The sequence below is a fragment of the Colletotrichum scovillei genome (assembly GCF_011075155.1).
Source record: "Colletotrichum scovillei strain TJNH1 chromosome Unknown Contig00014, whole genome shotgun sequence".
Taxonomy (NCBI): domain Eukaryota; kingdom Fungi; phylum Ascomycota; class Sordariomycetes; order Glomerellales; family Glomerellaceae; genus Colletotrichum; species Colletotrichum scovillei.
In genome coordinates, this window is record NW_023336272.1 from 506739 (window position 1) to 533611 (window position 26873).

Below are 26873 nucleotides of genomic sequence, written 5' to 3' on the forward strand. Positions count from 1 at the left end.
GGCAACACTTTTCAAGCGCAGCATGGGGAGGAACTCGTAGGGCCCAGACTCGGATAGCATTGTGGCTACCTTGCAAGTTTGTTAAGCTTGTGAAACCTCTTCCTCTTCATTTTAGCTCTGATCTGCACATAGAAATGTCTACTCACGCTGCGGGGAGAAATAGTAACGGTGTAGACCTCTGCGCCAGAAAGATGCCATTTCCGACCGCTAGACTATGAGGCTTTCAAATTTACCAAGTAACGCACAACTGGCTGCTTAGCGGACTGCGGGCGATTATCTTCCTCGACTTGCCCTCACAACCGCCGGGTTTTGGGGCAACCTATCACCTTGTTCGTGGAGTCTTTTGATCTAGATCCCATCAAGTGTTGCTTTCATACGAGGATTTTACATGCCAGAAAGATGATTGCAGGTTTAATTTTGCAGCTTTCTCACACAAAGAGACATTCAGAGGGCAGTACCCTACTAGTTGAGTCACGTATCAACACCAACTATTATGAAAGAAGGGGTACTTGGTGCTTCGTTCGCAGCAGATTAACTTTGGGTACTCTCTGGTTGCTATATCGAGTGTGCAATCTTATGCCTGGGCATCACCATGGGAATCGTGGATATGTAGCAGGGAATAGAAAGGGTGTGTGGGAATTGGCCAAAGGAGGCTATCAGTGAGCACACGAGAATAGCCCAATATGAAACTTCTCGAATGAGGAAAACTATCGCGGATGCCACTATAAATTCATATGTGAGCTGCTGTAATCTAGACATGACTTATTTACCGTCCTCAAGTGCAGTCATCCTGCAAGACTCCTCCCACAATCTGTTCGCTGCCTGTTCATCAAAAGCCCATGAGGCGTATCCGGTGTCGGTCTGAGAAGATGGATCAACCGCCAATTTCTGCTCCACGCAATCAGCAAGATATCGCCCTCCCCTCCCTTCCCATTCAGCACCGACCGCCGCCAGCACACTTGTTGCCGCTCCCTGGGCCGCGTTCTTCAGATACCGGATCTCTTCCCAGTCCCCTTCAGGCATTTTAAGCGGGTCATCTTCCATGTGCCGGGAAATCATGGTCAACACGCTGCCTGGATGCACAGAAATGGCATGCAGTCCCTTATCCCCGAACCGACGCTCAATCTCGTTGGCCAAGTAAACGTTGGCCGTTTTGGATCTTGCGTAGGCCCTGAGCCCGTGATATGGTAGGTGGTTGTAGTTGAAGTCGTTGAAATCGATCGGACTAAGTCGATGGAGGGACGAAGTGACGGAGACCACGCGAGAGTTGAAGGAAGGGGATGAAGAGGCTAGCAATGCTGGCTGTAGTAGCCTAAAGAGAAGAAAATGACCAAGATGGTTCGTCGCGAAATGTGTCTCGAACCCGTCGATGGTGCTACTCTTGGGGCATGCCATGACTCCCGCGTTGAGGACAAGTATGTTGATTTTGTGGCTGTTCTTTACGAGAAAGGTTTGCGCCGCGTTACGCACAGAGGCGAGGGAGTCGAGAGACAACTCAAGTAGTAGAATTGGTGCACCGCCGTCTGTAGGTGAAGTCGCAATGATATCTTTCATAGCCTCCTCGCCACATTTGAGGTCTCTGACACCAAGGAAGACGGTTGCGCCGGCTGCGTGTAGAGCCCGCGCTGTTTCGAGGCCGATGCCCCTGTTCGCTCCTGTCACAAGCGCGGTCTTTCGAGACAGCCCACCACCAGCAAGTCCTTCGTCTTGGATGATTTGCAAGGCGACGGGCCGTGAGTCTCCCGGACCCTGGGGATGTTGGTGTGCTGCGACGTATCTAGCCATGTCTTTTAGATGGGGTTCCAAAGGTGCAGCATTGGTAAAGAGCAGTTAATAGTAGTTGAGTTATGGCGTTCCGCAAGTATTTAAATAGACATCATCCTCATTATAAGTTGAGATACAGACGTCCATGTCCTGCCCGAATTGTCAATTCCCTCACGTGCTTTCCAGGCAGCAGTGCAGGGGTTGGCAACCCTCAAAAAGCTGACGGGCGGTTTCTTTCCCGAACAATCTCTCACGTCCACTAAGGAATTGCTTCACGTCCGTAATCCTATTGGTCCGAGATTAGAATGATGCGGTGTGAACAGTCAGCTGTGGATGGCCAGTTCGGATTGAAGCAAATGAACGCGATCAAACAACCTTCAAGCTCTCTAAGCAGGGATCCGCAGATCTAGACTCGTAGTATGTATGGGCGTTCAAACCTGTGCAAACGCGAGCGCCATCCCTGCAACTCCGCACGCAGCTTCTCCAAGAGTTCGCCTGTAGTCTGAACTCCGAGTCGGAGCGTACAGGGTAGGGCCGCGGTGAATAAGAAGAGAGCGGCCGCATCCGAACTCTTCGTACTCAGGCCACTGTCATGCCTTCTGAATCGAAGCATGTTTTCACTGCGCACACATTACTTTTTCTCATGCTTACTTGGTTTCGACTTCAGCGGCAGGCCAAACCTCATTTCTCATAGCCAAGGAAGCTGAGCCCAAGGCCGCTATTCCCTAGTCCGCTTCCATGCGCACGAGTAGGTAGGGTCTTCCAACGAGCCACGGTATCGCTCATGACGACCTCCCCTAATTAGACTATAATTATTCCAAGAATCTTATTTCAGAAGTTGTAGAGTATTGACAATCGTAAAGAAAGTATTCGGTTCCTCCTACAATTTGAACATAAACCTTTTGTTTGCGGGCTCTATCGAAGTATTGACGATGCGCCCGCTGACTTTACCGATTTCTCCAACTTTCCAGAAGTCCAGACAGACATCAGTCACTGGGGAAAGTCTCGATTGCGCCAATGAATATGCCGTGGTTTATATTCCTCAGCCAACTTGAAAGGAACTGACCCAGGAGCATTGCTGAGAAGACGGCCGCCTTTTCCGCAAATGCCCTGGGCAAGTCCGATATCCAGGTCTGGCCACTCAATTGTCTTCGGTGCTCGGTATGATCCGGAGAGGCATGATCCTTGACTGGGGCAAGACTGACGACACAGAAGTCACTGACCGTATATCAAGGGCAAACCTAAGCTCAATAACATCGTGAACAACATTCTCAAAGACACAGCACCGGAAGTCATGAAAAGTCAATAGTGCCTGGGGAGACATCATCGTCAAGCCCGATTATTGTTCCTATATTTGGAAAGATGTCTCGAAGACGCTGTATGAAGATCCGCCCGAATATGAGTCACTATTCTCACCAGCAGACTGGAGCATTCCAACTGTAAGCTCGAGACGTTCGGCGTATGAGGGTATTCACCAGTCCCGTGGACGACATGCGGCGGGAGCATTTATTGCGGTTGAGTTCGGGGCAATCGACAGATAAGCTGAGTATGGAAGTCGATCTGGACCATGAAAACGGCCCTTCCACTTACAGACCACATCTGAATCATCATGGGCTCTGCCCGCTTCCTCCTCCTTCCACTTCTGTATCCAGCAATCAATACCGCTTTATTGACCTTTCGTGCCAACCGTACAGTTTCCCTACTGACGTGTCCTATCCAAAGTTTGGAAACGTTCATAATAAGTCCAGTCATAAGCGCATCGAGCCTGGCGGCTACTGGAGTGGATGACTTAACTGTATTGGGAGCAAACCAAACGATTGCGCCACAGAAATGTGTTTGACTAAATAGACCACCCAGAAGTCTGGCTTGAACACTGTGTTACCGGGCAATGGACGGAAACTTCAAATTGAACAGAATTGAGAGTGAAAATGTGGTTTTCGTGTGCAAGAGTGCAGGCATTGCTGTTGTAGCTGGATTTCTTCCCTGGTGGAAGCTTGAGAAGGACGCAACATGATACTATAACTACCAGAGATAGTTCATGAACCTGGTATATCGGTACGTTCACCTCGTTCCGTGCGCCCGTATCTCGCAAGACCGTTCGTTACTGACTGGCTGCAAGTCAGCGGAGTGGACTCACTGACATACCATTTAGTGATGGGGAATTTTGTGCCCACGGTTGGTGGTGTCGCTGGTAGCCGACTTGACAGATATGACTGTCGAAGTAGTTCTAGCAGCTATTTCCAATTAAGATGATCTTATCGTAGGTCTGAACACAGAATCTGAAATCCCTTCTTGCTGAAAGTGAAAGGTGGTGGTGCGGTCGATTGCATGTCTTAGAGGAATCTGTCAGGTACTTACTTTTACACGATGGCAAGCATCCAGCTTGAATGATTGGCCGACGATCTCATGCTTGCTTGCGCCCAAGAGAGGTCTTCGACGATGGTTCAGAGGAGAGCCTGCAAGTGCTGCATACTTCTTTTGGGTCTTGCCTCGATTGCTGGCAACAGACCGTTTGGCTTCAAAGTGAAGGTTGACCCAGAGGACGAGTGTGTGCCAACTCTGAGGCAACAAGCTCTGGGTGAAGATGTGGAAGGCATATCTGTCTCCTGGACAGGAATCCCGGTATTTCATGAACATATCGTCTTATGCCGGGGGCTGACCAAGGTGTGGGGGGTTAAGAGAAATAAGCCAGGATCTCGTGAAGTGAAAGGACTGATGATAGGGGTGCCAACATCTCGGAGCTTTAGACTCTCGCATTGAGAATATTCGCTCAAACAGATTTCGACGACCCACTATTCGTCTTATGGCGTCCAGGAAGATACGTGGGAAATATCTGCTAGGCACGGCTCTTTGAATGACTTTGACGGTAAGAGAAGAGGAAAAGAAGTTCTGCTTCCTGCTGAACGTTGAGAAAGGAGCTCGACCAGACGATAAGAGCTGGTTTGGGAACTTTGGTGACTAGGCGCATGACTACTGCGGAACGAAGGATGAGTGTATAGAAACTTGGGAGTCCACTTATTGAGTTGCGATGAATCACAATAGAAGTATAAGGATTACTTCTTAATTGATATTCAACAAACACCAAGGGTTGCCTTCTGGGTTAAGGAAACGCAAGGTAGTTGAAGGTGTATCAAGGGACAAGACTGTAATCGCCCTTACTGTAAACTATTTGCAATCTCTACCAAAACCCTTCCACCGATAAACTCTTGTAGCTTCGGGAGAGCAGAAGCGTATCGCGTAGCAACCCCCAGCATCGCAGCGTACGGTTCCTCAGCTTCGTTTGTAATCCATCGCGTAATCCAATCATTTCCCTGGTGTCCTGAATTTTTGTGTCCTCGAATTGCCTCGGACCAGAGCTGTCCCTCTCCCGGACGATGTCCCCGTTTTCTGACAGTGTAGCTGCGACCTTGGTGGAAGTCAACGTGTTGCTCAAAGAAGCGATGCCACGCCCAGTGATCGCCGCTCCAATCCGCGACGTACTCGTCTCCGAAAACACACAACCTGACCAGGTTCTTCAGAGGTGAGATGGCCGCAATGATGGCTTCGTGAGAGAGTTGACTCGAGCTGTCCCACGTGTTGTCCTCAAATCCGGTACGGTCGTTGGCGGGCTGGAACCCAAAGGACAGCTCCTCGAGGGTGGTGAGATGCGTTCCGATGGCCTGGAGAACGACCAATTCTGGGTCATGCGGCCACGAAAAGCACAAAGACCTGAGGTTGCGGAAGTCGTGGGTTGAGAAGTGGGTAGTCAACTGTTTCGGGTTTCCCTGGAGGTAGACAAAAAGCTCCTCAATCTGCGGGGCGTAGTGGCCAGCTAGAGTCAACACCGTGTCGACGTAGGCCGGCACCTCGTTTTTGGACATGGTAGCTGAGATGCCGGATACAGCGAATGTGCGGAGGTTGGGGAGCGGGAACTTTTCTACCAGTCCGTGGGCCAATATCAGGAATGATACGTGAGCCGAGGGTGAGAAATTCTCGAGCAGGGGGGCGGCCAGGAAGCTCTCGAGAACACTTGGTTGTATGCCCTCATCCGCAGTGAGAGAGCACCAGAACTTCCGCAACTGGTTGAAAGCAATGGGGCCATCCCGGAAGAACAGCAGGGAAGTTGTACCGTCGTCGTCTTCAGGAGCCATCTCCCCTTTGAATTGGGCATTCCAGACGAACGACTCGAGTGTGAGCGCAGAACGGCGGAGAATGATCTCGGCCAGGTATGCAGTGCAGCCGTCTAGAGCATCCGAGAGTGATGTATGGTTCTCATCGTATCCAAATGACATCGAGCGTATGGATAATGAAGGAGTCGCCGGCATAGACGGCGCAACATCATCAATGTCTTCAAAAAGAAACTTGTAGTCCGCGAAGTGAAGCTCGCTCAGGCATCCAGAAAGAGAAGGACAGGCCTTTTGTAACATAACTCGGAGCAGACGTGGTTGAACTTCGAGCCCTCCTGTATCCATCCAAAACACCCGCTCAACATTAGGCATAGCGGACCTGGATTCCAGGACCTGGGTCAAATCATCAATCAAACCCTGCCAGTAATCGCGCCACTGTTCGTATTCGTCATCCGTGGCGCACCCGTAGTCGAGACATAGGTCCTCGTCGACGGTGATGGTGAGGGAACGGATAAATGTCCCGATAGCTGGTCCTTCAACTTCGGTCTCTCGCTTGATGTGACGGAGAAGCTCCCAGGATGTCTCGCTACGAGTAATCCAGACGTCAGAAAATTGATGTGGGCGAGCAAGTTGCCGGCACTCGCGATGAGCCAGAGCGAAGAAGGACAAGAAATGGCCCCTTTCTTGGTCGGCGATGAACTCGGTGATTCGCCACAGTATCTCATCTGGCAGATTCAGAAGGCGACTTGAGTCTCTTTTGCGGTGAGGGAAGACGCGGAATGCTGGTCGTACTCTGCTGCGCATCTGCTTATCTCGAGGATCCTGCGAGAAGGTCTTTGGTGAGGCCAATCGTATTGTGAATTTGCGGTTAGTCATTTTGGGCCCGGTAAGGTTGGTGCATTGAATTTAATGTAACTAGGATGGAGATAGTAATGAGCCGTGTCAACATCCTTCGCATCCCATTCATCCATCCATTTTATCATCTCCAGTGCAGCACCAGTTCCCTTCTTATCCAGCTCTTCCCTATCAACCTCCTTATACTTAGACACTCCTCCATTGTTCTCAGGCTTGATATCCTTGACGTAGAGCTCGACGCGATACTTCTCACCTTCTTCACCGTCTGTAGTCGCTGTCGCTTTCCCCCTAAACTCGGCGGAAAAAGCTTCATACTTGGCGTTCTTATAGCCGGCCGTCCGCATCGCCGCCATTTCTCCGACCGCAATCTTGGCAGCGTCCATCAATGCATTCGCTTCCTCCTTCTTGCGAGCGTCATCAAGGGCATTGATTTTCGTCTTGATGTTGTTGGTCCAGGCTTTCGTATTCTCGTAGAGCTTCTTGTATGGCTCAGCCGAGTCCTTGGGGACGGAGGGCATGAGGTCACGGATGTTGACCTGTTTCCTCGCGTTCTGATGATGAGGCGGTTTCACTAACTGAGTGACAAGCTTTCTCATTTCCTTCATATCTGTGCTTGGTTCACCGAAGTTCAAATCTTTTTTGCCGGTCTTCGTGATGATGTGGTCAACAAACTTCGGGAGCATTAGCACGTCGTCTTGTGAGATTTGAGAAATCGAAATATACCTTTTTGAAATCACAATTCTCACAGTTCGGAGCAAAAGTCCTCTCGCCGCCAACGATTCCTTCGATCTTGTAATTAAAATAGAAGTAGAACTTTTCTACGATGTGAATTCTTGCCGAGTTGCTCTGGACGCTACCGCCGAGTGCAGCAAACAGCAGGACGAGCAGGTAGATAGCCTTCATTTCCGGAACAACAATGCATACAGAGTTTGTAACTGGTGAAGATTTGAGAAGACTGATGGAAGAACCAAGTAAGGAACAGCTTCATTTTGTATCAGATCAGTTGGCTTGGAGCAAGGTAAAGATGCCAGTTGGACCTCTTCTGTCTCAATCAATGGGAGTAGAGTCGGACGATGGTTCAGTTGCGTGGCACAAATAGACGAAGATGTTCAACTAGCTCAAGAACCCATGTATTACTTCTCCGTTGCCCGAAGATGGGGCAGTGTGGTGTAGCCGTGTTTGGTGCATCCTGTAAGTATCCGTGAACAGCTTACGCCTGGTGATCTTGGACATCCTCACACGAAGAACTCAATGTTACGGGTAGTTGCCCGTCTCCGCCCTCGGTGTGTATTTCTGGGTTCAAAGTCTTGTAAGGTAATTGCCAAATCTGGAAAAACGTGAGGAGGCAGTTCACAAGCCGAATATTAACAGTCGTGCGTGACTCAGCTCCAGACAATCTCACACGGCATGGTCGCATTGGTAAGCTTACGTCTCAGCCTGTGTGAAATTGCTTGGTCTATTTGGACATCATGTGAGTTTGCCTAGGACCATAATAGCGCACGAGGAGAGAGTTGTTGGACACCGACGTTGGTGAAAGCTGAGGCTGTAGCAGGAAGTTGCGAGCATCTCGATCAGCTGCCGACCATACAGTGCATCCACATCCAGAGACGTATTGTTTATCTACCTGATGTATTTCTCAATTTGGCATTTTGCAACAGCCGGTATGCTTTCGCGTCTCCATCTTCTCTTCGTTCCAAGCAGCAATAGCAATTCTCACTTCTTTGCAACTTGACCTTTCTTTATTACCCAAAAGCCGACTCATAAACATGATAAGCTTCCTTCTAGCTCTTTGGAGCCTCATGGTTACCCAAATGGCAGCAGCTTGGGACACTTCTCAGCTAGAGAATTACGCCAACTCGATAAAAATTGTTGACTACAGCTCTCGCTCGCGCCCGGACGTTTTGCATCCCAGCACTTTCGACAGCCTCTTGGACACTTGGAAAAGACAACAGGAGGTTTTTGCATCAGCCAAGGCGTCACGGTGCCCATCCCTTTGCAGCGATGTCGGGCCCTACCCTTAGAAGTGGGCAGTTTACGCCGACCTCGATCGCCTGAAGGCTTGCAATGAAACGCTGTTATTCGACGTCAACATCTTCAACAATCTTCCTGATGGTGTCGCAAGGACCAGTATCAGGGTATGCACAGCAGACTTTGACAGGCCGTCGCCTTTAACCGGAAGAGATGACGATGCCTCGACTGAGAGCCGGCCATCGAACGAGCAACTCGTCACTTCTGCCATTCGTCTAGCCTTGAGCGGTAAAAAGGCCGAGGCACATTTGACGGATGATGTGCTGGCCGCTGGCCGCCAGATTGTCAACTATGTCAACAACAAACCCACAGTCAACGGCAACCAGCCCACTCTCGCATTTAGCTCGGTTCGCGACAATATTATGATGGGACTTTACACAGGACACCGGGCCCGCCAGCAAGGAATTCACGAAACACTGCTCGAGAAGGTCCTCGCCGAGGTCCAGCAGAACGGAGCTTCCGACTCCATCCTCATGGAGCTCTGCGACAACGACCCGAAGCGCGGCGCTAACTACATTGTGGGAGTTGCAGCTAGCACTGTGGGCAACTTCTCGTTCGTGCAAGAGGCTGCGGTCACATGGGCCGATGGGAAATGTATGACGGATAATACTGCGATGACAGTCCTGCCAAAGGCGTACTCCGGAGTCACATGGAACGCTCTCAGCGTGCATGGAATGCTAACAGACCCTGCCTCAACATGCGTGCCGATCAAATATCTACGGACGAGTACACCCATATTCATTTTGCGTTTCCCAACGTGACGGAAGACTTCAAAATTGACGTCTCCAACATTCAAACAGAATTTGATCGATTCAAGAAACTTACGGGGGTGAAGAAAGTGGTCTCCTTGGGTGGATGGGCTTTCAGCAACGACGCAGCCACGGTCCATATTCTGCGGAGCGCTGTTCTCCTACAAAATCAAGCCGCCTTCCAAAGAAACATCGTCGACTTCCTTGAAGAGCACGAACTTGATGGTATTGATATCGATTGGGAGTATCCGGAGGTGGGATCCATTCGCCCTTTTCTCTCTGGATACGTCACTAACAGATAGTAGGCCATGGATATCGACGGCACTCCGCCTGGGAATGAACTTGAAGGTGACCTCCTAGCTGTTTTCATCAAACGGCTAAGGGAATCCATGCTTAAAGGCAAAAGCATCTCCTTCGCGGCGCCATCATCCTACTGGTATCTCCGAGCATACCCCATAGAGATTATGGCCCCGTTCGTCGACTATGTGGTGTACATGACCTACGATCTCCACGGTCAATGGGACCATGGAAATGCCTTCACATCCCCCGGATGCCCCTCTGGGAACTGCCTCCGATCACACATCAATATGACGGAGACCATAACGGCCCTGTCTATGATGACCAAGGCCGGCATGCCCTCCAACAAGATCGCGGTGGGCATAACAAGCTACGGACGATCTTTCCACATGGCCGAGCAGGACTGTTATTCGGAGTGGTGTCTCTTCACGGGCACGAGGGTCAAGTCCGAGGCGACCCCCGGAATATGCACCGGCGAGCCGGGCTACATTGCAAACGCCGAGATCGAAGAGATGAGGGAACACTACTTGACCCACATCAAGTCCGACCTGCTGGCGGACATCATTGTTTACAACGATACCGAGTATGTTTCTTACATGGCGGATGAGCACAAGGCCGGCCGCAAGGCGCTTTACGATATGTGGCACATGGCTGGAACCAGCGACTGGGCAATCGATCTTCAGTCATATTCCTACGACGACTATTACAATGAGGACTACGTACTCAAGCCTCTCACGAAATGCGACGGCACCTACGACAACATTAATGACGTTCATAACGACAAGGGCAACATTCCGAACCACTGCATCAGCAAATATGTCATCGGGGCTCTGGGAAAGATGCTCGAGAAGGCCGTCGGTGAGTACGGCAAAATCATGGACGACGGCTACGACAAGAAGTTTGAATATTTCGCAGACGCTTTACGGCAGCAGTGGAGCGCCGGCATGTCAAACCTCTTCTCAAAACATCTCGGCGAGCACTTTGATTGTTTCCGGAAGCAGGGCGGTGGACTTGTTGATCATGCGTGCCCGCCTTTTGAGAAATCCCCCGGGCTATCTGCCAAGATAGTGCTCAAGGTCAAGGACGAGGACAAGCTCAAGAAGTTCATCCTAGAAGAGTACGCCATTGACTGGGATAACATTGAGTTTGTCCAGATCCCGCAAGAGGATAACGGGAGCGGCCACGGCTGCAACTTCGGCCCATGCGGCTTGTATTTCATCGACGGCGTGCCGCATCTGAAGAGGGACGCCGACGTCCCAAATCCCAAATCCTCCGTCGCAGAATCCATCTCCAACCTCCGCAAGCTCCCAGACGTCCTCCGCGATACAGCCAAAGACATCAACGATCTCCCTGCCGACTCCTCTCCCGAAGACGTCATTGACGGGGCCATGCTGCCGGTGTTCATGGTCATGACGGCGACGGAGGCGATGAACAAAAATGCCGACATCGGGGAGGAGCTGGAGGAGACCGAGCGCAAGTGGATCATTGGCATGATCGTCACGGCGATCCTCTTCGTCATACCGGCCATTGGTAGCGCGCTGACGGCAGTGACGGGAATCGTCATGATCGCCCGAGTCGCGACGCTGGCGGCGGAGGCCGGCAGCGCGGTGTGCGGCGCGATTGACATCGCGGAGAGCCCAGAAAACGCCGTCGCGGGCATCTTCGGCATCGTTCTGGGTATCGCCGGCGTCGGGTCCGCGGTCAAGGGGGTCTGGAAAGAGGCGGCCTCATTGCGGCGTGGCTTCAAGGCGGCTGACCTTGCGAGTCTGGGCGGAGATGTGAAGAACAAGGTTGACTTGGTGGACTCTATGGTCAAGGTATGTCGGATCAAGTTATGAACGGAGGATCAAGGCCGCGGCAAGGCGGGTAGATTGATGGTTGCTTGAGCTGGGGTTTGGAAGCTCGAACGATGTCTGGACGATACGATAGCCATCTAGGTGACATGCCAAAGTTGGTACCAAATTGTTAGCTGATCGCCCCCAGAAGAGAAGAAGAAAGATAAGAGAATATGAGAAAAGAGAGAGTAGACCTTGACCACCTGTTATCCGACGGGCAGCCAAAATCAGCAGAACTCTGATCAATCCAAAGCCTGAACTGTCTGGCCATAAGTCCGTCAATTACTAGGCATGTAATGGGCGCAAAGGGCATTCTTGGGTAGTCAAGTTGGCTGGCTGTTACCTGGCCAAGTAGCCCGTCGTGACCCCTACATCTCAAGTGTGCCAGCTTCTCGGTTGCGGTTCGACATTTCCTAACGCGGTGCCTCGATTGAGGCTGGAAAGATGGCGAGGAACTCGGCAACATAATGCGAGGGATCATATATCAAGAGGGGCTAGCTTCGATCGGGCCAAATGCCGGCAGGGCATGCTCAATGGGCCTTAGCCTACGGCGTAGAACTTGACGCTCCTCGGCAACTTGATCCTCTTGCATCGATGGGCGTGCGAACTCCGGTGTCTCTCGTTCCTGGATGAATGTCAGTCCCGATGAATCATGGGTTGTCAGAATCACAAAAACCTACGTTAACTCGATTTCAATGCTGCGAAAATGACAATGACCTGGAATAGGAGAAAGTTTTCGCATGGGCTGCAACCCGACGGCTGCGGTCTTGGGTGAGAGTATCGCAACAGACGGTGATTTGTTCCTAATGACCAATCAGTTCCAGTTCTTCGTCGATTAACATGCTGCATGTCTGTCCAAATTCGGAACGATGGCTTAGAAGCACGGCGAGAGAGTATGGGTGGTGATGTCCGTCAACTCCTGCGCTGCCGTCGAGCTTTAGGTTCCCGTCAGCTGTCGAACGTTACCCACAAGCCACGCGATATTCAACACTCACATTCCTACTGCTATCCGCGCCGTCTTTTCCACCTGGCGTTCGCTTCCGAGCGTCAAACTTGGCCGGTCATCGCGGTAGTAAAGGCGTTGAAATCTCTGGGCACTTCTGCTCATCATCTTCCATCACACCCGCCTGGCCGAGAAAGTTCGAAGGAGAAACAATGAATCGAGTGGAACAGGGCGCCGTGTGGGGTTTTGCCTCGTCAATCTCGAATGTGGGGACCGCCTTGAGCGGGACGGACTTCCCTCTTGCCAGCCTCGTGTGTTGGTCTGGGGACTCCAGACCAGGTGTAGGCGGAGTAGTACGCGCTCGTGAATGGAGAAATTGCGACAATTTCCGGTGTATCTCATGATAGTCTGGTCTCGTTTGTCAAGGTAATGAATCTCTGTAGTTGCGGACAGCGAGGTGAGGGCGTGGTGATGTTGCGAGAGATGCAGGAGCGAATGCGCTGGAACGAATGCGTTGAAAATGCACGTCGAGAGACGGACTTTACTCCTGCCATTTTGGTCACCGGCAGCAACGTTTCGCCTCCGTCTCAAGCGGACGGTTCCTCTCTTGCTACCGTGCAGCATCGGGACGTACCTTACGCTTTAATTCACACTGAACAAAACTCGCTTACCTGCATTACCTCACTTTACCTTACCTTATGTAAGAGGAGGAAGTTGAGGTCTTCATCCCCAGCTATCAGAAGTCCAAAGTCGGCACACACACAACGTCATTGAGTCTCCCAGGGAGCCGTCTGCAGCCAGAGCAATTCTTCAAAATTCACCAAGGGCTAGCCTTCAACTTTCTACTTGATCGTCTTTCAGTCTTGAGACCGCAACCTGCCACTATGGCCTCGATTGAAGAGCGATGGGAATTAAGAAGCATCGTGTCTCACCAGCGTAAAGACCCTCTTAGCTTCTCCGTGGGCAATAACGCCGATGTTTTCGATTTTGAGATCCTCTGGGGAACAGGGGAGAAAACATGGGAGCCAGAAATCTCGGTGCAAGAGGACGCACCCAGCATGACTTTTGATTACTGGGAGGGGCTGGGAGGCCGGTCTCAGTTCATGGAGAACGCTGACTACTGGATCCCGTTGGCCATTGTCAGGCACCGCCTTCAGAAGGAAAACCCCAATGATGACGAGGAATACTCGATCCAATGGGTCGGATCTCGTGATCGCACGTGGGAGAAGAAGACCAACGTCCCCCGGGCCCTACAGCGACAGTACTAGGATACCGTCGTTGCAAGAACAGGGCTTTCACGCAAGCGGACACTGGAGAATCAAAGAGTTCGAGCATCTTTGAGACTGACGACTTCTGCCAAGCATCGCAGGTCAACCAAGAGCGCAAGACGTCGCCATCAAGCCGCTGAAGACAACGACGTTTTTGTCGAGGACTACGCCGACGACGATGTCGATGACGACTACCACCCGTGAGCATCCGATATCATGCGTTCATTTTCATCATTTACTAGAATCACGGAATCTTTTTGCTATTCGAACCCTGGGGCCAGTATTTCTCATAGATGACCCACCAGTAATAAAACCAATCGTCTTTTTGGCGCGATGCGGCTCAGTGTAATCTATCGCGTGTGCCTGGCCAAACGTATGCCCGCTGTTGTATCATTCATAGATACATATCCGTGAGAAGTTCACCTTGCTGTTCATCCGTCTTTTTCCCCCTCAAAATGTCGTCTGCTGATGTGACTTTGACAATAATCATGGCGAGTATCTGGAACGAGCAGCAAAACTTGCTGACTTGAGGTGCTGCTCAGAGCAAATACATTTCCAGTGGGTTAGTGAGCGGCATCTCATGCCGGAATAGGTCCTCCATTATCATAGCTGCGACCTGATCACTTATCGCATTTCCAAACCTCTGCAACCAATTACTGGAATTACCGTTATCAGACCAGCCGCCGACATTACGTGAAAACATCACGTTCCAACTCTATCTAATCAGTAAGAAACGCCCAAGGCCATCATTCTAAACGCCGCTTAGCAACAGATCATCCATCGACCATGATGTCCAGTTCATATGTAATGGGGAGTGTCCGGATGTTGTTGAGATGGCACCGTCAAGGCACAAGTCAAGTTTTAAGTACCCCATGCAGTCATTGGCATCGTGAGCTTGATTGAGGAATAGGGCAACCCTTCTCAGCAAACAGATGTAGCCATTCAGACATACTTGGAAGGACAGTGGCGATGACTGCGACCGTTCCGATGGCGTCAGAGTCCGCCGCAGGGGATCATAAGACCCTGTCAAAGATTGAGTTCGATTGGACTGAAAAAACGAGATCATCTTCATATTTGGGCTTGAAATTGAACCCAGGGGAGTATTCCCAAATGCATATGCGGTGTGATCTAACTTCGATCTCAACTAGGACTCCATTCGTCCATACATTCGGTTCGACGAAGTTAAAGATATCGAAGCATGGAGATGCCCAAAAGACAATAGCAGCAGCTGTTAGGTCAGAATAACGTCAGCATGTTCGACAAGATAACGAAAAAATGGAAGCTCAAGACACAACGTCATGGATAGGAGACGGTAAAAGTCATCTGGACATCATCTCCTGTTCCCTTCCCTCTCATTGTCGGTAAAATCTTGGAAGGATAATACGATCATCACCATTTTAATTGTCTAGACTAAGTAGATGTTCCAAATCTACATCGAAGATGAACATTGGCCTAGCTACGTCAACTTTTTTTTACATACAGGCAGGCATGGGCTTTGCGCTGTGTGACGATCTTGCTACCTCTCCATCGCAACCAAAAACAAAACAACATACAACACCAGGTATTCGCTGGTCGTCACCGACCCAACTACTAATCCGGCCCTCATTGGCTTATCTATGGGAGAGCGGACGGGATCCCGAGTTTTCCAATGGGTATGGTCGTATGTGCCAGAGTGAGGGCATCGCAACATTCATGATGGCCACGTAACACTGCAGAACAGCGGTCCCCAAGCTGATCTCTCGTGAGCTGTACTTGCGCATGAAGGCCTGTGAATGCAGACAGCTGTCGTGACTAGGTTCTGATTGGGCCTCAAAGTATCCTGCTCCACTGAGAAGCCAGCAAGGCGAAGGATCAGTGACTTGATGCGCATTGCTCTATTAGAGTCTCTACGTAGGGACAACATGTTTCGAGTGTCGAGCTATGCAGCCTCCCTAGTCAAGCCTTTTGAATTTCCGTGCAAACTTGTCTTGCATATTTAGCTGCGAAAATGCAAAGGAATAAAAGGAAGCAATCACTGAGCTCCAGAGGAGGTCCTGTTCATTAAGTCTAGTAAGAGAGGGTTTCTAACGGTGCCCTGGGCCTATGCTTGATTGAATGATAGTTGAAGTAGTTGAACATGCATCGTCATGTTTGCCGTGTCATGCTTTTTCTGTGTGATATTCCTCTCGTCAGGCAACGCGGGAAAGGGGTTATGTCAGCTGAAAGACACAAGGTTGGGTGATGGGCGATTAGATGTCAAACACGATCTAGTTCTCGGCATCAAAAGCCCCGATATCCAAAGAGTGGGCTCAGGCAAACGCGGCAGCAGTGAATTCTTTGGCAGCAGTCTTCCGGCTTGGCTTCACAACACTATCGTGCCCTTATACTTGAGATTGGCATCCTATATATACTGGTAAAGGAGAGGTAGGCAATGGATAGCTGAAAGAAGCGTGGTAGCGATGACCGTCAAAGGACATCAACAACATACCGCCCTTATCCCTTTGACGCAAACAAGCCACGTCCAGCGTGACTCGGCAGCTTCCGAGTACAGCAGGTTGAGGAATTGTAGTTGAGATTGTTCACGACCATTCCTGAGTCCATCACTTGGTCGGGCTCCTAGCTAATCCTGCCAGTTGACATCTTGACACTTGTAAAGCTAATGAAGCCAACAACACATGTACTAATTCTGTGAGTGAAAGGATTTTAATTTGGATGGCTTCCGGCAAAGACAGATGTTACGCGTCACTAGAACACATCGAGATGACTTGAAGTGGATCCCGCTACACCTGAAGGCAATTCTCATTCTGTAGCATGTCAATTTGATGGATGAGCCTTTGGCTCTCAATGTATCAAACTGCGGGACATTCGGGGTTGTGATCGATGCTGGTATGGGCTTCAAGCTATCTCTCGCCACCGTGTGATAGCAATATCGTAGGACCAAGGTAGGAGAGCCTGCACTGAGGCTTCTGGCAGGTGTAGACGCAGCTATCTGGAGTCGACTGAGAGGGAGACATTGTTACTTTTGGACCGATGAGAATAGGAAATGCCCCCAGGCTGCAGTGGCGTGAGCGGACCGGGATGCGCATGTTGGACACAGGTAGGTGTAGTGTGTGAAAGTGTGAATTCCTTGAACAGCTAGGAGAGTGGGTAGAGCCCCTATTATACATTGTTGGGGGCCTGGCCCCCTGCACAACCACTATGAGGTCGTACTTCCAACAGCGCATGCAGTCATGGCCCAGAAGACTCAGGAACCAGCCCAAAGAAGAATGCAGCCTGAGACGAACTGCCGCTTAGCGTTGAAATAAAACACCTTCATTCATACCAAAGGGAAAGTATATCGAGATTTTACACTCAGTGCCATCGGGTGGAATGAGATTGACGAGAATCGCTGGCGGTGTCCATCACCCCTGGTGAGGGATGCCGTGTGCCATGGCTCACAGTTCACACTCTTTAATGGTTGAGATTTGATCTTACAGACACAGAGCCCACATTCTATCTTGGCAGGCAAAACGTGAGCTGGTCTCACTTATCAAAAGATACTACGAGCTCCTCATGGAGATGGATTAGGTAGTCGGGTCACCACGGGCGTGCCCCGGGGGTTGAGTCGACGGCGAAAGGCTCATCGCGCAATTCTGTAGTTTGCGCAAATCATCGTGTGTTTTCCACTCAACTAGATCTCGGGTGGGATTGCTGTTTAGGTTCAAGCAGATCCCAATTCGTATCTACTGGAGCTGTCCATTTACGGCCTCATCCAAACCATCAGAGAGAATGAGATTGGTGTCCGTGTGTCTCTGAGCGAACACCCTCACCCTCAGACAAGCGACACTCAATTGCTGATACCAGCAGGTGATGTGGGCATCTTATCAGATGTGTGAGCTGTCTCACAAACAATTTACTTTCTTCGATAACAAGTCACTTGGATGTGTAAGCTGAGGCTGGAGGAACATACTTCCTCGTGATTTCATGGTCATGCTTGTTTCCTCGCAGGAATTCTTCATAAAACTACGGCCCGCAAGACATCAGTCAGTCCGCCGAATACCAATGAGATTGCTAGCCCGCGATCGATGTTCTTATCATGAATTCAAGAGCACATGAGTTATGAGCTCCGTATCCATAGTAGGAGTAGTCATGGAAGCCGTGACGTTCAAGCTTCCGCGATGATTTCCAGAGGACCTGGCAAAACTTCAGCCTTCTCAGGCTCATCATCCCATGGAGTGAGCACCTTTAGGGAACCTTTTAGTGACTTTGAAGGTTACCAATCCTCTTGTCCTCAATTTTCAATGTACTGGACATGATTGAGCCGTATGGGATAGAAAGTAGTCTCGTTGAAGAGAATAGACAGACGCCTGGGGATGGAAGGTTGGGTATTGGCAGTAGCCGGAAGCTGGTGTTGAAAGAATTGACTTTCTTCGATGACAAGGTACTCAGGAAGCACAAACGCCATTGCCGCTGGCTGCTCATACGCAGAGCTGGAAAGTAGAGATAACAAGGGACAAGTCTCCGAAACAAAATGGAAAGTATCTGTTGGTATCCCTATCACAGGGATATTGGTCGATTGGTTCGAACCGTGGGTTGACGTAGTAGTATGTCAATTGAACTATATGAATCTGCTGCGTACGTGTAGAAAGGAGATTCCAACCGTAGGTTGGGTGGGCTGCGGTAATCGACTATACGATCGATGGGTGGCCCCTGCGCTGCCGCGAGGTCGAATTGGACTTCCAATCCGACAGTATCGTTAGAGATGCATGCAAGGCTGCTTGTGATGTTTTCACGGCGGACGTCCTGGCCAACTTTGATGAGCAAACTCAGCGGTGTATATCCCGGCTTATGAGCAGATACAGTGGCTTGAAAGTGAGAAACAATCGCGAGCTCAGGTCATGTAGCCGTCGTGCCACCGGGCTAGTACTGTTCATCCTATACTAAGACTTTCTTCAAGCTTTCGTATAGCAGATGATTGATTGCAGGCCAAACCTTTCAGCTGCTGTACGACCCTATCGAAACATCCGCTCGGGCCAGGATAGACTGGCCATCACAGACAAACCTGTATGGCCCATTGTCGCAGCGCCACACATGGCACGGCTCATTACTGCCGTACGATACCGCTCACCACGGGACGATTGCCCCTATTGATCCTCCACAGGAATTAAGTCGCTTTCCACTGTATACGTCTTCCACTTGGATCCTCGCTTGCTAATACCAGTCCAAACAGTGAGTCCCCAGCATTGTCACAGCCCTTTGCAAGTGGGAGAACACACTGTGCAAGTCTCTGCCCTGAGGATTAGCAGCGCTTCCTATCCGCCACAATGCACTGCCCTTCTGAAGTGTGCGAGCCTTACCGTAATCTCGTCACCGCCCTACCCCCCCTTTCCCCCGAACTATTTCTAACTGGGAACCTGGATTATCGCTCACCACGGTCGCCATCAAGATGTTGTATCATTATGATCCAGAAAAATATATGGAATACAAAGGGCACATGGAAGTGAGAAAGGTGCGTCCGCAAGTGGTAAGCCGCTTTGCGAAAGTATAAACGCCAGGTTAGAAGGAGGAAAAGGAAATGGGGATTGCGCTAAGGTTAGCGTGCTCCGCCACGGACGAAGGGCCTTCTTCAAGGGCAATGCGTGCCTTGGATTTAGATTACGGATCCTTTCACCTTTGAGAAGATCTCTTTGGAACGAAGTGAAACAGACTGGCATTCTCAAAATAAAGCATGGGCGGGTCCCACATCAGTCAAGACATCGTCCGGAAACAGCTAATAGTAAACGCAGCATGACTGAAAATTGGACAGTCTAGGTGAGAGTGAACTGACCTTTTCGTATGTAAATCCTGATTGGGCTGTCTTCAACGAGGGATATGGTTGGCTAGAAGTCATGTCGCTGTGGCTTCCAAATGATGGCAAAGATTTGCTACGTCTCCTTTACTCAATCAGGTCAGCCGTCCCCCAACCGTGTATAGGCATGGACTAATTCAGTCAATAACGTGACATGACGGTTCTATTCGTCGCGTTTTCATATGCGCAAGATGGTTCGAAGCAGCAAAATCTCCTCCGCGGGAGCTTGTGTGATTAGGAGAGACCCGGGAGTTCATGCTCGTCACATCTCATCATAAGTTGTGGTCGCTGTTCTGATATCAACGAAGCGTTGAGCATTCCAAACCGTCACGAAGGTCAGGCTCTAACTTCTTCTATATTGAGCAAAACCTGACGATTGTCATATCGCTGATGACGAAGAGAGCAGTGAGCCCAGAACCCACGAGCAGAATCTCCTGAGAAGTTGATACTATCCCGAGAAAACTTGGCTGACCTACAGAGCTTTGTTGGCGTCACTGCGACGCGAATGTCGTCAACTACTTGATTAATTATATGCTTTGCCTCCGGTCTTGCTCTGGGGGTACGTTTTGAGATACGTCTATGGTTATTCACGGGTCGGTGAACAAGATATACGCTCGCTAGGCCGCGAGGTTTGACTAGTGATGTGGTGCCTCTGCCTTTTCTCGACAACGATTTCAATCCAGATATTACGTATGGGACAAATGAGATGACTGATATGTAGTGCAAAGTGTGTGGAAGTCGGAGGATGTACCAAACCCCCGTCACATCGGCTTACCCTCCGACTTGCTTTGAGGATAAATGGACGATGAAGACACGGATTTCCTGGATTCTCGGATTCTCAGAAAGGGGAGCGCATCAAGTGAAGCAAATTTATCAGATCAAGCCTCACTTAACGAATTGATGATAAAAAGATGCTGCACGACTTCACAGCTCAAGGACCAGAGGTTCAGGGGGTGCGTTCTGTAAAGGGGACCATTGGGAGATGCGCACGGCTGACAGTTGCTGCCAGTTGTCGGACATTCGCTGGGTGAATGGACTGCTGCCCAAGCTCGGGCATGCTTACATAATCGATACCACTTCAGGTGGAAGTGACTAAACCTCGCTGGGGATACAGTGGGACAAGTGTCTTCACAGTGTGCAACACCACCTCCCGCTGAATTCACCTCCTGCCAATTTTGAATCTCCTGCCAGGCTTCAGCAACTACTGACAGAGTCCCGTGGCGGGGTGATGTTTCCAAAGCTACGATTGCGTATGAGTTGAGAAACATGACAAGAAAAATCATGGAAACATCGGGACGGACGTAGACGGCAAGACGGACATCAATCGGGATTTGGCGATGGGCGACCACCGTAGCGCTGGGCAGGGCTACCGGTGCAACACTGTTCATGACGCTGAGGTGGAGCAACGCACAGCATGTAGGTATGAGGTCTTCTGCTTGATGTCCCTTGGGAATCATTGGCCACAATGGCGCCTTCTCGAACGTCGGGCTCACCCGTCGCAAGTTATACGGCTCCTGCAGCGTGTTCGGGAAATGTATCTGTTGGATTTTGGGCAGTCGACAGAAAAGGTTGATCCGGAAGGCGATCTGGGTCGTACCTTACCAGCGTTCCTTCCACTTACATCCCACGTCTGAGGGTCATCTGGGAAGGAACCGTGGGTTCTGCCCACTTCCTCTTCCTTCCCCCTCCATAGGTACGCAGCAATAAACCACTACTTTGCTGACCATTCGTGCCTGCCATACGGTTACCCTGATGTCGCATCCGGCAACAGCATCCTCGTGCCCGCGATGGCTTTCGCGTCAACGACGTCGACCTGCGGCGGGACACCGCCAATACATAATCCCAAAGGTCGACTGGTCGCCGGTTTCACTTTCAACCCTCACCAACGAACGCCAGCTTCTGGGTCAAATTCAGCGGTACGCCCCCCGGTCCCTTGGTGCAAAGGAGACGACAAACATAGATCGACCTTCGGATGAGAGTCCACACTTCGCCCCCACCGTGCACGACTGAAAAGGTTGTTCTTCTATCCCGTCAACATCTTCATCGCCTGTATGGTTCCGCCACGAATACACACTAGTCTACGAAAAGCGCTGACTTCTTTACCAGTACCATGTTATCACCCTAAAGCGTGTAACCTAAGACGACTCCAACCGACCAAGTCCGCCGAACCAACGACGCGTGCATAGTGTTGCGGCCGTTGTCTGACGAAGGCACTTTTCTGTTGATCGCTTGTGGTTATTGGGGGTGTTCAGTGTGATATGGGTTGGATGCGAGCACTCGTGGGACTCTTCGGTATCGACGAATCTGTCGGACGAAGCTGCGCAAGCTGGAGACGGTCTCAAGCGCACATATACCTGGAAGAGGTTTGCGGACGACTTTTGCGGTAGTGAGGAATCCAGCATCTGCTTTCTTACCGAAGTCCGTCGGGCGTTTTCCATTGCGCAGGAGCAGCCTCAGTTGTCGAGGGTGCCTTGGCTCCTCATGGTGGATGTGCGACGGTCCTCTCAAGCCTCTCTTTCTACCTACAGCCTATTCAGCACTGAATACATAAGAATACCCAAGGGAAGACGACTGACTGAAAGTCTCTTTTAGTTGGTGTTGAAGGTGCATGTTTTAGCCCAGGATCAACAGCCGTGCGTGATTGATCTGGTACATCTGCACGACGAATCCCCCAGTCAGGTACTCGTCAAGCGACGACGCGGAGGTTGTCGAGGAGCCGAATTCTGGGAACATCCAACCGAAGTGCACAGCCGGAAAAGCAACAATGGACTGGTGCCCAAAGCCGAGCATGCTGACATGATCACTACCACTTCAAAGAAAACAACTCCTTCCAATGGAACTCGGTCGTCACTCCCTCCAAGTCCACCTTCCTGTGTAGGCGCACAATCCACAACTGCGCCAGGGATCAAATGGACGGGACGGGAAGTTGCGAATTGTACAAGTGGGCCCTGGGTGCCTGCCCGGTTGCTTGTGCCTTGCACGGTCACTGGTAAATGCTGCGACTGGGTGGGCAAGAGGGGTGGGGGAAGCTTGCCAAGTTAGGGATGCAGACGCGGGCACCAGGGTGGGTACCTGCTTACTTTTGACACCGGGCCCTGGGACTGAAGAAGGCGCAGAGACTTGGTCTTTCCATTCACGAGAAACAGTGATGCGAACAACGGGAAAGCAAAAGGCTGACTGGTCCCATGTCCAAGAGGCGACCTCCCAACAACCGACACCAAGCTGTGAGAACCGCAAGACCGCAGTCTTTGCCATTGCCTTTCGCAACCCGATAGCTCCAGACAGTCCTCCGAAGAAAGCAGTCATCTGGCGCATGCGATGGGATTCCCTGACACATGAAGGAGGCGAACCAGGCATACATACAACTTGTTGGCAAAGCATTCTTGCTTTCCAGCACTGAGCCATCCATGTTCGCATCTGGGACAAGCCCAGCTATGGGTCAATTCAGCCTGGGCCCAAAATACCGATGCTATGAGGAGCGAACAACCGCGTGCTGTCTGGGTGGGAGCAGGTACTCCCGTTGCGTCATGACAGCCAAGCTACCCCAGACCCAAGGTTTTCTCTTCTGTGCAATAGATCGCCACGGCACACGACTATCTTCGCGTGCGCACCCCCGGAAGACTCAGGTGTGGTCACAGAGGTGACGCACCAGATTTCCAGTATCCGACTCAACCTTCCCTCAAACCTTTCGGCCCTCTGTCCCTTCCAAGAAAAACGTTCGACCCTTCTACGTGCCTTCCTATCGTTTCGTGGTGTGGGGCCGTGTCAACCCGAGAGCTGTAGGGAACAAAAAAAGGCAGGCAGTATGCATAGGGTAGATGCTTTCCACATCTTTGCCTGCTTCCGCATGACGAATCCTCCCATGTCAACGTCCTTCCGCAGCCATCAGTATCCTGCCCAGCGTCGCTTCTCCCATCCCGGTTCGCTTCAGTCCGCTGTTGAATTACACTGCCTCGCCAAGTCAACCTTGAGTACGTACCAAATCTCGGTGCAAATATTTCCCGCTCTTCGCCACGCTCCTTTGACGAGGGCAGCACAAAGTACCTCCCAAGGTAGCAACACAGCGCGTTCTGCTCAGCTCGACCGACTAGCCTCACATCGATCAGGTCACCAGTACCACTCATCAAGGGGTCTGCCATCGTATCTGACTGGGAATCGTCAATGTCTTTGTCTCACCCTACTGACTATTTGATTCATTTAGATTGCAAAGCGATGCCTTCCCGCGGCCCCTCGAACTCTCCTTGGAAAGCGGTTGGTCATCCGCTCAAGCCTCAACAGCTTGACAATGGCTCTGCAAGGCCAAGGAGAAGAAACGCACTCGACGATGCCCCGGAGTGCTGACTTCTCAGAGCTTGAAACTATCCTGACCTGCATCAACACGCGGGACGCTTGGAGTCATAGACGTGCGCAATGGAATGATGTTTCATGAGTACTGCTGACGAGCTCTGATTACGGCTATGTGAATGTGACGGTTAAAATTGAGTGTGACAATGAGCATGATGAAGCGACGGTCTAGGTAAATGAACATAGTAGATGAGTATGACGGTCATGAGTGAATGGGGCAATGAGGCAAATGAGTGTAGAGGCGCAAATTGTGCCATAACCGCCGCGCTCACCGCCCAAATCGGACGTGGTAAGAGTAAGCCGATGAAAGTCCAAGAACGTCTCCGGCCCTCAACGCCATCCATGCCATACTTCTTGCAAGACGTGGCATTGGTGCAGTAATGCTGGCTGTATTTGGTCCCTGCTGGAAGGTCTCTCCTGGACGGCGGTAACCTCTCTGGCTATGGACAACATGGGATGAGGCCATGCAACCAGACTGAGACGGCTTCATCAACTGTGCCGCAGAAGAACAGAAAGATGGCTTGATGACGGAATGCGAGAAACGTTTCCCGACCTTTGTTACCCTGAATAGTGAGTGTAAGTCTAGGTAGAAATCACGAGCAAGGACCGGACTATATAAACCAGTTTCCTCACGCCTCGCCATTGGAGATGGTCCATAACCCGTTTCCCGAAATCATTGAAAGCTGCTAGGCAATCATCGCAATGGTCTACTCATTGCCTGTAAGATGCCAATTTGTTTTGGTAACTTCTACCCTGCACTCCTTGGCTGTCTATATCTGTTCATGAGCGTTGCAACACTGGCCGGACTTCAGCCCATCTCATAGTGCCGTTCATATACCCCGGATTGACGATTACCACGATGCTTAGTCCAATAAAGCCATTAGAAAACGCTAGCTCAACCCAGCCCTTCACTCCAAAAGCTCTCAGCAAAAGATACCAAGCGTCGTCATCAATCCAGATCCACAAAAGAATGTCGAAAAACAATCCTCAAGACCGCTCCCTTCTCGGACACAGTCGGTGTCAACTAATGCCAACGTTATCTAAGTCCTCCTTTTCAGCATTGCCTTTGGACCTAGCACAGGGACGTGATCATCAATCCAGATCGGGCTTTCTAAGTCAGGATGGTGAGTAAGCCGCAAATCAATACAAACAGAAACCTGCAGCTGGTGGGGCACAATGGCAATTATTAGGAAGACTCAAGCCAAGGTAGGACAGGTGTAAGTTCCGCAATGCAAAACAATTCTCGTGTTGCCTCCTTTGGGTTCAAGCGACAGACAGCCGCCGTATGACCTGTGTTGATGAGAGCAGCTCTTCTACAGTGCGCGCCATCGTGATGGATCGACTTACAACATGAACGTGAAATCTACAGCCAAAGCGGCCGATATTCTATCAGAAACCACAGATATCTGTCGAAAACGGCGCTCCTTCGAGCATTCCATCATTTCATGAGGTATTGAGTATTCTTTCATTCGCAGCAATTTGGCTTTACCAAATGTAGGTCGCGTATGTTTGATACTTTCTCTCGTGCCGACGCATCCTGTCCCTTGAAGATGGGCATATCTCTAGTACAATCCGACACGACCAACACGAATCTCTGGATTCTCCCTTGGTTGTACTTCTTTGACCGTCCCCGCCTTGTCAGGTGGTCAAGTCTGTCAGCTGTTCGTGGAATATGCTGTTAGTAGCGAGAAAGGATTTGCTTGTGTCTGCTGTGAGAAGAATTGAGCATATCATGTGAAACCTTATTTGATCAGCTATTCCCACCAGAGAAAAGTCACAAAATTTATTCTCACAGTATATCTCAACACTCCAAACTGTCAGTATGGATTGCTAGATGATCCAGCTAGGATCCAGCACTCAGCATTGAGACACCTCAGGTCTGAGGAGCGGTTGAAGTCGTATATAATTCTCTTTACTGCGAGCTCAACGTTTAGAATCTTTCATCAAGTGGCTCATAATGAGGCTTGCTGTCCAAGTCTATTTCCTCTTTCGTGTCTCCATATTTCGGCTTACCTTGTGTTGAAGAGAGAGAGAGCGCCCCTCTCTTCCTCACAACCGAACTCGTGTATGAATTGAATGCTATAACTTGAAAGCCTGCACGACTCTAGCGCCGTGACTCAAGCAGAAAAATGAACTTGGCATAGCTGAACAGATATCCTGGTAGCTGCCCGCTGATCTAGAGCTGAAGCTAAGGAAATAGCATCGATACCCATCTTCATATCCCAAACCTGCCGTAGTCCCTAGACTTGACGCAATTTAGGTTTCTCAGCTTCCTGCCGTGGTCTTTCCCCCTTCGCCTGGGATTTAGACACCTTGCGACATCCCTAGGATAACTGATAACAGTCTTTGACTTCCGTTTTACACTCTTCTTTCATTTTAAATAACCGATTGGCATGGATTAAAGAGAGTCCACATATTCGTCAAATTGTAGTGCCATACACTCTGAAGGTTGTTTGACGTAATACCCGGACGGGCAGACGGTCGGTGATACCTGGAGCCGCTCAAGGTTGCGCCGTCGTAACTTTTCAACCTTCTGGATCTCCTATAACATAAGCTTGCCTCGGGAACATGAGAAAATGCACCGTCTGCAGGTCTTTAGCAATGCCTACCATACATTCTGCCCAAGTACCTAAGCATGAAGATCATCAACAATGTGACACTAACCGAATGCAACAACAAATAAGGACGATCTCTTCGTAACGGAGGGGGCATGGCTGGAAGAAACGAGGATCTCAGGGTAATGTTATCCAGCCTGGCGTGAAATCGTTGGATGTACCATGACAGGATTTTGCTCAGAGTCCGAGAAGCTGCCAAGCAGGTCCTATGAAGATCGAAAGGTCAAGACAAGGGCTTTGTTCTCCAGCGTCACAATCGTTGA

At 50.4% G+C, this 26873-nt stretch overlaps 4 protein-coding genes across 4 annotated transcripts; 2 read left to right on the top strand and 2 right to left on the bottom strand.

Moving 5' to 3' along the window:
- Positions 1-762: 762 nt before the first annotated feature.
- On the bottom strand, positions 763-1806 carry HER10_EVM0010828 (short-chain dehydrogenase; the record flags this gene model as incomplete). The annotated part of the gene is made up of 1 exon (XM_035480276.1): positions 763-1806. Exon 1 carries the CDS (start codon positions 1783-1785, stop codon positions 763-765), a length of 1023 nt encoding a protein of 340 aa, XP_035325832.1. The 5' UTR covers positions 1786-1806.
- Positions 1807-4919: 3113 nt separating this feature from the next.
- Positions 4920-7330, bottom strand: HER10_EVM0005498 (uncharacterized protein; the record flags this gene model as incomplete). Its single annotated transcript, XM_035475112.1, has 2 exons — positions 4920-6704; positions 6818-7330. 2 exons carry the CDS (start codon positions 7328-7330, stop codon positions 4920-4922), a joined length of 2298 nt encoding a protein of 765 aa, XP_035325797.1.
- An 802-nt stretch (positions 7331-8132) lies between these two features.
- On the top strand, positions 8133-11637 carry HER10_EVM0003546 (uncharacterized protein; the record flags this gene model as incomplete). The annotated part of the gene is made up of 4 exons (XM_035473219.1): positions 8133-8144; positions 8747-9418; positions 9481-9756; positions 9808-11637. The coding sequence occupies 4 exons, from the start codon at positions 8133-8135 to the stop codon at positions 11635-11637; spliced, it is 2790 nt and encodes a 929-aa protein (XP_035325786.1).
- A 1824-nt stretch (positions 11638-13461) lies between these two features.
- Positions 13462-14049, top strand: HER10_EVM0011051 (chromo domain-containing protein; the record flags this gene model as incomplete). The annotated part of the gene is made up of 2 exons (XM_035480493.1): positions 13462-13838; positions 13947-14049. The coding sequence occupies 2 exons, from the start codon at positions 13462-13464 to the stop codon at positions 14047-14049; spliced, it is 480 nt and encodes a 159-aa protein (XP_035325833.1).
- Positions 14050-26873: the final 12824 nt, after the last annotated feature.